The following is a 9,861-nucleotide window of genomic DNA, read 5'->3' as shown; positions in this document are numbered from 1 at the left end:
TATATAGATAGGTATATATTTATATAATCAGATCCTGAAATCCATAATGGTCAAACATTTGTGTGTAAATCAAGAATGAGCGACCATTAATTTCAGTTTTAGGCGGTTTACAGAACGAGAACTCTGAAGTGCTGTTATTTACCTTGAACAGTGAAATTTTCTGAACCCAGCTGGTGCATGATGTAGTCCAGGAAGAAGCTCTCCTCAGGCAGGAACTGATCACTGAAGCAGTGTCCTAGCAAGGCATGATACAGGACCCAGCCCAAAACTGCACCCACTTCCTGACTCTGGTCTGCTGATGAGGAGCTGATCTTCATCATGATGCTGCTGGCTGTCTCACAGCTCTGGTTACCCCATGAAGGAAAAGCAGGGCGAAGCAAATGAGAAACTTACAGCAGCATTTAGAGTCAAAAAGCTTTTCGCATTGTTGCTTTAAAAAACAGAAGCAGTTTCAGTTTAAAGGCCAAAACAATATGAAAACGACAAATCGTGTACTGTTAATACTGAGTTTAAGAAAGCAACTCAGTGATGGCTTACTAAATGTTTGGAGATCTATCTTATTATCTCACTAGCTATCTAACTTTTTTTATATTTTTCTAAAGATGCATTTGCTTTTACGTTTGAATTTTTAGCTTTAATGGACTCCGACACCCACAATATATTTTTAGTCCACTGATCTGAGAGGATACCACTCCTCCATGTGTCTTTTGTTTTTCAGAGTTTTATATTTTTGTTTTGACAGGAGGTTCTGGTCAAACAGCAACTTCCTGGGCTTAAAAACACAAAGCAAGTATGAAAAGACAAAAATAAATGATAATAAAAATGATAAGCTCTTTGTTAACTGCATTCAATACATAAAAAAAATTAAATTAATTTCAATTCAGTTGATTTATAAAGCACCAAATCTCATTATACGTCGTCTCAGGGCACTGGACAGAAATATTCATATACACATAAAGTCAGTTAATAATGTTATTTATCTAAGGAGCTAATCAGATTGCTTCGAGTTGCTTTGAATTTCAAAAATTAAATGTCTACAAAAATGTAAAACTAAGCTATACAAATGGCAGAAAATACAATCTGAATGCTTCATTGTTAAAATTGATATTTGTCCAGCAATAAGGACTATAATGCCCACATTATAAGAGCTTTCATTATTTTTTTTTTTTTACTTTTCATCTTTAAAAGCAGTGGTTCCTAAACGTTTTAGCATCTCAATTAGAAAATCCTGTGGCAGAACGATGCAACTCTTGTCGGTGGACAGTTTTGTAAATAAACAAATTAAATGAACTAATGAAGCAAACAGTCTAAGCAACTTTCGCAGTACTTTCAAACATTTATAAGTACAATTTTAAACTTTTGTAACATGTAACAACAGGAAAAAAAATACATAAGCAATAGTTTTAGGTTAATCACATTTTTGGCTTTAAAGCCAAACAAATTTGTCAGGTGGATAGAAACCCGTAACAAATCATCACACCTAAAGCAATGTTTTAGGATTAGTGGGTCAAAGGTACTAATACAAAAAAGTAGTTTATAGAATAAAAGGCCTTAAAGGCATAAAGCCCCTTTCTGCTTTTCATGTCAGAGTTATGATTGGAGATTATCTTTTGACACAAAGCCGATCAAGTTAAAGCAGTTTTGGTCAAACATTGTAAAAGGTATCATGCAAGATCTCTTGGGATATTGAGTTCTTGCATAATCTGTTAGGGATTAAACTATGTGTTGAAGATGACTCCCAGCTACTACCAAACTAAATTTTAGCTCAATATTTGTAAAAATGGCTGAGGTAAAGTCATTTTTGTGTTAGCTAGGCGGACATTTAGAAGTGGGTTAACTCCCAAAAGCGAACCAGCTGCAAATGATAACTTTTTGACAGTTTTATTCTGTGGTCCATGAGGTGGGTTTCCAACATGGCAGACAAACACAGGGACAGGGAACATAAGCACCAGAGGATTACTTGCGTTGGTCCCAAGCCTCGGTAAACTGTGATGGTTGCGAGTTCTTTCAAACGACACTACCGGATCGATTGAGAAAAATGACAAAGAAGAAGGCCAAAGAGGAGATATATGGATGCAGTTAGTCAGAGAGAGGACGTGGCAGTAGTTGGAGTGAGGACAGAGGATGCAGAGGACAGAGGGAGATGGAAGAGGATGACTTGCTGAAGAAGAGAAAGAAAATAGAAGAAGTCAGACAAACTAACACAAGCAACGGCGTTATTCACCTTTGTTGGCAGGTGATAATAAACGTCAGGTTTTACTTGCCAACAGGTAATCCTTGTGTAATCTTACCTTGTTGTCTGAGGGCTCGTAGTGGCTGCGCAGCTCCTGAAGCACACCTTCTAATCCATGTCCATCCATGTAGTCATGCGTGTGTTGGAGCGGCTCGATTCTGTGCTCAAGGTGGTCATGGTGTGCGAACTTGTGTAAGAAATGCTCGGTCTCCTCTGCCCACTTTGAATGCTGTATGGCGGTGCAGACCAGGGAAGGAGAGGAAAGGAACAGGACGCTGCCGGCTGCCAGTGCAGGGAACCGAGACACGCTGACGACCACGGTTCCTCCGACCCTCGCGTCTTCGTCCTTCGTGGGACTGCCGATGAGCTGATGAACGGCACCTGCCAGGTCACACTAGGGATCCACACAGAAAACAGCCAAACAGAAAAACATGCACACATGTGTCAGAGCCATTGGAAAAAAAAAACAACAACAAAAAAACGAATATTTACAACAATAACTTGAATTGACTGAGAGACCCAAATTAAAGATTTATGTTGTTCATATCAGCTCAGCACAATTGTCATGCACTATCACTGTTATGCTGGCAAAACATAAAAATAAACAAAACAGCTCACAATCTAATCTATAATCTCATGAATAAAAGCATATTTATTATCTTTAACTTGGCTCCAAAGTTTCAGATAAGGACTACAGAAACAAAATAAAATGGAGAAAAATCACTGAAAAATGCTGACAAGCATTTATTCGGACCCACATCCTTACAGGAAGGTTAAAAAAAAAAGAAGCAGGACAAAGTTTATATTAAAGTTTCACCAAATAAATACGAGCTGATCTTAAATTCACGTTTGTGTGCATACAAACAGCTGTAGATGTTTCTGGATGTTTGCCTCCGCTCCAAATTCAATTGGGTCAATTAAAATTTATTTTGAAGCTGTGCCTGTCAATTCATCAAAGTTCATGCCCAATAATCCAGGTAAAAATCCAACAAAGTTCATTCAGATCATCTGGATGTTTTTATTTTTATTTGCTGAGACGTTTCATCCTTCATCCAAAGGGCTTCATTAATCTGAGGAGCCACAAACAGCAGCTGACTCCCATAGGGAAAAAACAGTTTGCTTGTGATAAGATGGTTTCTGGGGCCCACCCTCTCCCCCATCAACTCCTCTGAGGCAGCCAAATTTGATGGGGGAGAGGGCGGGTCCCAGAAACCATCCATCCATTATCTTTACCCGTTTATTCCATTTTGGGTCACGGGGGGTCGCTGGTGCCCATGTCCAGCAATCACTGTGCGAGGGGCGGGGTACACCCTGGACGGGTCGCAAGTCCATCACAGGGCCACATAGAGACAAACGAGACAAACAATCATTCACTCTCTCACTCACACCTAGGGACAATTTAGAGTTACCAATCAGCCTAACATGTATGTTTTTGGTCTGTGGGAGGAAACCGGAGTACCCGGAAAAAACCCACGCATGCACGGAGAGAACATGTAAACTCCACCCAGAAAGGTCCCTGGACCGGGGTTTGAACCAGGGACCTGCTCGCTGAGAGGCAGCAGCTCTACCAGTTGCGCCACCGTGCTGCCGGGTCCCAGAAACCATCTTACAAAACTGTTTTTTTCTTTCTCACAATGGGTGTGTGCTGCTTGTGGGTCTTAGTTTGTTTATGGCTCCTCATATTGATGAAGGACAAAACGTCTCAGCAAAAAAAAAAAAAAAAAAAAAAAAAAATCATCCAGATGATCAATATCCTTTATTTATTTTAAAAATCTATACTCTAAAGTTCTCCATATTTTAAAGTCCCTTCAAAAAACTAAACTCAATGCTCTTTGGACTTTTTGTCCATAAAACATTTCAATTGTATCCATCTCACTTGTGTAACTAACTATATGAAGTTTGCAAATTATTTTCCTCTCTCTTTAAATTTCTGTTTGATTTAAATAGACATAAAAAAAAAACAGCCGGATAGCTGAAAACTCACAGGGTCAAACATCTCCAAATAATTTACAGGTTTTTTTTGAGGCTATAAAGTTTTCACTGTTATAACAGAAATATAAATTGTGAGTGATTAACATTACATTTTATCGTCCTCTAACCAATCAGACTTTGATTTAAGTTCTAATTTATGATCATTAAATACAATCTAGACAATGAAATATGCTTCTGTTCTTTTCTGTCCCCTATCAGCCTCTTACAGTAGATATTCTTCAGTCACACGATGTACACATCATTTTACAGCTATCCTCAACGAAACTCAAGGACTTCGCCCTCACTTCCTGATAAAGTGGTTTTGTTACAACACAGCTAATAAAATCAGCATTTAAGGCTGATATCAGAATGAACTTGCAGTTTGATGTAAGAAAAGGTCATTTAATCTACTAAAACACATTGTGTATTGTTTGATAGACACTTCATACAAGTTTTAATATATAAAAAAACAACTGAAGTGATTTGAATAGGTTTTGATGGAACAATATACACCTAAAAAGCTTTTGTTGCACTTTATGCAGCCTGGTTAATAAACATTACGTTTTTCCCCATGTATAATGGTTTTCCTAAATTTGGACTATGCTCTAAAAGCTAAAACTAACAGGATATAAGCCAAATAATACAAGAACAAATTAACAGAATTTCATTTAACCTGAGCCTTATAGAAAAATTACTGCAGCAGCACAGCCGTGAGACTCAGACAAAGAAATATACAAAACTAAGTGAGCAAACTTTAAGGTTTTCTGTATCAAGAAAACACAGCAAACTAAGAAAAAAACAGCTCTACCATATTAACAGACTGTAGAAGGTATAAATTTAAATAAGCTATGCTCTCACTCTTTAAGTCATGCATCACTGTAAAAAATTTGACTCCATTTTGTGGTTTTTGTTTTAGTCACATCACTTTGTTGAAGTTTGACAGCTAGAATCACATCAGGAGCCTCAGCATGACTTCACATTTGACACTAAACTTATTATACAGCTTATACTTTATACCAAATTCTGCTGATGAGGGGTTCCTCCGAAAAGGAAGAACATGTTCTGAAATTTGATTTGCTGCTGCAATATTTTATATTCTCACAAAAAACAGTTCTGATTTTTATCTTTTACTCATCAGTTTGGCATTTTAGATTCAGTTTCTGTTCATTTTTTTTTCTCTTATTATCAGTATTACTGCCAATTTTTAATCATACTTTTATTTTACTTTTTAATTCAGTTTTATTTCTTTTATCATCCATCCATCTATGATGTTGTAATTACTGTGAAGCACTTTGGTCAGCACGAGGATGATGTAAATGTGCTAAATAAAAACTTTGACTTGGCATTAAAAATATAGATTTTTTTTTTTTTTAAATCCACCCGAGTTTGAGCATATTAATTTCATTTTATTAGCACTACTCTTTGAATCTTTCAAACTAAAATTTACACTTTTTAAAATTTACATAGATGTAAATAAATAATAATAAATAAATAAAAAAATACACGTGTCTTTCCATTCAGGGAATTATACATTTTAATTTGTGAGGCAAACCTTTTATTCTGATTAAATCAAGAAAGCCGGTCACAGTTGAGGTGGTTAACAGCTGCTGGACCTCGACCTGCAGCTCGGCCCCCGGCTGTCCTACCTGGCACCTGCATGGCTGCACAGGTAACCTAATAAAACTCACCTTTCCACACGGCACTTCACCACACTGCACACGCTTCTGCAGTGTATTAAAGAGGGAGCCAAGGGACGCCTGGCTCAGATGGAGCTGTCCGGGAGACACGACGCTCACCACGGCGCTGTAAGCCTCCTCCACCGCGGGGGAAGAAGCCGAGACAGAACCGAGCAAACCCGGGCTGGAGCACAGACCGAGGAGGAGCAGCATGGAGAACATCTTTAATAAGTTCCTTTTGGAGGAAACTTGGACATAAATACAGGAGAAAGAGGCAGAAGCTTATTGCCACAGACACTTTGAGGCGTTTAAAGCTCAGCTCGGAGATATTATCAGAGAAAAACGTCCACAATCTCGCCGGATCTGGACTCTGGGTCGTGATTGGCTGAGACGTGGCTCGCGCTGTACCTGTTAATTAAGACACCTGCAGCCGACAGGGCGTTTCTATAGCAACCGATCAATGTCACAAAACAGCTTCACATTTTTATTTTATTCAAGTTACATGAAGGGAAATCTTCAAGAGGAGTATTTTTATTTTTATTTTAGCTGTAATATTAGCAGCTAAAATACAGCACCGACTAGCCGAAGTGTTATTGAGCGAAACAAAGAAAGCATTTTGATTAATGGCTGAGCCAGCAAATGTTCAGATATCGTCCAACTATAAAAAAGAAACTTGTTACAAAAAGTGCAGTGTGAACGCTGAATGTTGAAAGATTTTGCAAAAAATTTGCCCAAGAAGCTAAATTGAGTTGGTAAAGTTAAAAGAAGCAACACACTGTCCATCCTCTGGACATGTCCAAACCATTTCAGTCTAACTTTATCTCCCAGTTGTTCAACCTGTGCTGTACCTCTGATGGTCTTATTCCTAATCTTATCCATCCTTGTCACTCCTAAGGAGATCATCTTCATTTCCGCCACTTCCAGTTCTTTCTCCAGTCTTTTTGTCAATGCTGACACCCTTTTGTACAAATCACTCCTGAAACTTTTCTCCATCCACTCCATCCTGCCTGGACTCCATTTTTCACCTCTTTATCACATTTCCTGGACAGTTGACCCCCAAGTACTTGAAGTCCCGCACCTTTGTGACCTCTGCTCCTTGTGGCCTCACTGATCCACCGGCCTCCCTCTCCTTCACACTCCGTCTTACTAAGGCTGACTTTCATTCCTCTTCTTTCAAGTGCATACCTCCACCTCTCCAAGTTCTCTTCCACCTGTTCCCTGTTCTCCCCACAGATCACAATGACATCTGTAAACATCATAGTCCACGAAGATTCCTGCCTGACTGTTAGTCAGTCCATCACCAGAGCAAACAAAAAGGGGCTCAGAGCCGATCCTTGATGCACTCCCACCTCCACCTTGAAGCTATCTGTCACGCCTACAGAACATCTCACCACTGTCCTGTTGTCCTCATACATGTCCTGTACCAGTCTAACACTTCTCTGCCACTCCAGATTTCCTTATGCAATACCACACCTCCTCCCTCGGCACCCTGCTTTATCTAAATCCACAAAGACACAATGGAGTTCTTTCTGACCCTCTCTGTACTTCTTCATCAGCGTCTTCAAAGCAAAGATGTTGTCCGTGGTGCTCTTTCTCTGCATGAAACCATACTGCTGCTCACAGTCACTTCTCGTCTAAGTCTAGTTTCCACAACTCTCTCCCAGATCTTCATCGTGTGGCTCATCAACTTAATTCCCCTGTAGTTGCTACAACTCTGTACATCACCCCTGTTCTTAAAAATGGGCACCAGCACACTTCTCCTCCATTCCTCAGTGGTTTTCTCTCCCTCAAATATGCCATTGTGTCAAAAACCTCACTGCCATCTCTCCAAGAAATTTCCAAACCTTCACTGGTATGTCATCAGGCGCTATGCCTTCGCCTTCATTCTTTTCAGAGGTTTCCGGACTTCACCCTCACTAATCTTTTCCCACGTCCTGGTCCACAGTTTATGACCTCTACTCTTCTTTCTCTTTCATTCTCTTCGTTCATTAACTCCTCAAAGTTCTCCTTCCATCTTCCCATCACGCTGTCCTCACGTGTAAGAACATTACCATCTCTATCTAAAATAAATAAAAATAATCTTAAAAGTAACAAAAGGCAAACTAAAAGTTAAAAGTAGCAAAATGCCAACTAAAAGCTAAAATAACAAAAGGCTAGCGACAAACTACAAGTAGCAAAAGACATGCACGTATTTAGAAAATGTAGGAAAATAAATCACAGTTGTACAAAGATAAACGTTTCAAATGCAGCAATTCAAAAGTTCTGCCAAATTAAAAAAAACTGTTTATTTTCTTGTTTTTATGATGAATAATCGAACCAAGTTCAGAAAAGGAAATATAACGTGACACTGTTTTCTTGTACAAACATTTTATTTTCATGACCTAATTAGACAACACTGACTCAACTTAATTACTCAAGTTAATGATACGATTTGTGTTGTTCTGTCCTGCACAATTTCTAATTACAACCTGAGCTGATATACAGGTATATAAACACAGTACTTGATATATAAATACAGTCTGTAACACCAGCATGACTCTGTTAGTGAGGTGAAGTGACTTTTTAAACAATAATTTTCTTCCTGTCCTCACAGACGAGTGCAGCACCGGAATAATCATGTTCCGTTTCTTCTTTGCATCAGTCCACCACAAATGACCTACAAATAAAATCACTTTATCTGCAGTTTGTTTCTTGAAATCAACCAAGTTTGCACTAAATGCATTCTTAACATCTTATCTAACCAAAATAAAGCTGATAAGTTAAACAAGGAGCAAAAATAAATGTGTCGCTGACAAAAACAAATTTTCTCACAACATAAATCACAAGCACAGTCTCTTGATATTGTAAGATCCTGAAGAGTTTATTTTGGAGATGACTACCTGCTACTACCACACCAAACTTTATCTCAGTGTCTGCAAAACTGGCTGAGTTTAACACTTTATGTATTGTCTAAAATATCTTGGTTGTGTCAGCCATATTGAAATGGGTTGACTCCAAAAGTTAATCAGTTATAAATATACATCCAACAATTATTTTTTTCAAGCTTTATTAAAATGGATCTTGTGGTTCATGGGATATTTTGCTAACAGACACACACTCAACACACACACAAAGGGCAAAAACTATTACCTGCTTTTGCCTTTTGGCGGTGGGTGATAAATATAACCTTCTCACTGACAAAAACCCCAATCTGTCAGAGCATTAATCTAAAACTGACACTAAAGGCCTTTAAATGAGAATATTGACTTCCTGTTTATTTTGTGACCACCAGATGGCGCAGCTGCTCTGTGTAACGTCAGACTATAAAGATGATAAAGAACATTACAACATTTTGTAGGAAAAGTTTGAAAAAAGAGCAGGGTTGATAGAATTTCTTGAAAGTATTTGTATATATATATATATATTACTGGTTAGCCATAAGATTATGACCCATGAAGTCCCATGATTCCTAAAACTATTGCCAATAAAACCATTGCAGCTTCTGGACTAACAGCATTTGTGGATGTTAATATTAGAGGATTTATTTTGTGAAATGGTCATTGGATGAGCAGATGGCAACAGGCTAAAAGGGGCACAAGCAGCTGTAAAAGACAAATAATTGAACAAAAACACAAGATTACAGAGCTACAGAGCATCAAACACAAAAACCTTAAAACAAACAAAAACACTGAAATATATTTTGTATAGCACGACAGGGAGGCAAAAACACCGAATTAAAAAGAGGAAGACTAAAGCATGGAGCTTAAATATACATTGGAGCTGATGAGACACATGCATTTGCAGCGTAAATATAGTGTGATTGCTGACCAATTCTGCTGAAAGTTGCTTAAAAATCCATCCATCCATCCATCCATCCATCCATCCATCCATCCATCCATCCATCCATCCATCCATCCATCCATCCATCCATCCATCCATCCATCCATCCATCCATCCATCCATCCATCCATCCATCCATCCATCCATCCATCCATCCATCCA

General features: G+C 38.5%; 1 protein-coding gene across 1 annotated transcript in view; it reads right to left on the bottom strand.

The window, feature by feature from the left end:
* The window catches only part of LOC119425352 (zinc transporter ZIP4-like), a 10,743-nt gene extending 4,641 nt beyond the window's left edge, over positions 1 to 6,102 (bottom strand). Inside the window, exons 1-3 of the mRNA XM_037692872.1 lie at positions 5,893 to 6,102; positions 2,292 to 2,627; positions 143 to 344 (exon numbers count right to left, since the gene is read on the bottom strand). Coding sequence (XP_037548800.1) covers positions 143 to 344; positions 2,292 to 2,627; positions 5,893 to 6,102 — 748 coding nt within the window. The remainder of the gene's footprint in view (positions 1 to 142; positions 345 to 2,291; positions 2,628 to 5,892) is intronic.
* Between the last annotated feature and the right edge of the window lie 3,759 nt (positions 6,103 to 9,861).

This window comes from Nematolebias whitei, chromosome 19 (genome assembly GCF_014905685.2).
Source record: "Nematolebias whitei isolate Nwh7 chromosome 19, NemWhi1, whole genome shotgun sequence".
Lineage (NCBI taxonomy): Eukaryota > Metazoa > Chordata > Actinopteri > Cyprinodontiformes > Rivulidae > Nematolebias > Nematolebias whitei.
Note: the sequence above shows the minus strand (reverse complement) of the source record. Positions and strands in the feature narration are given on the sequence as shown.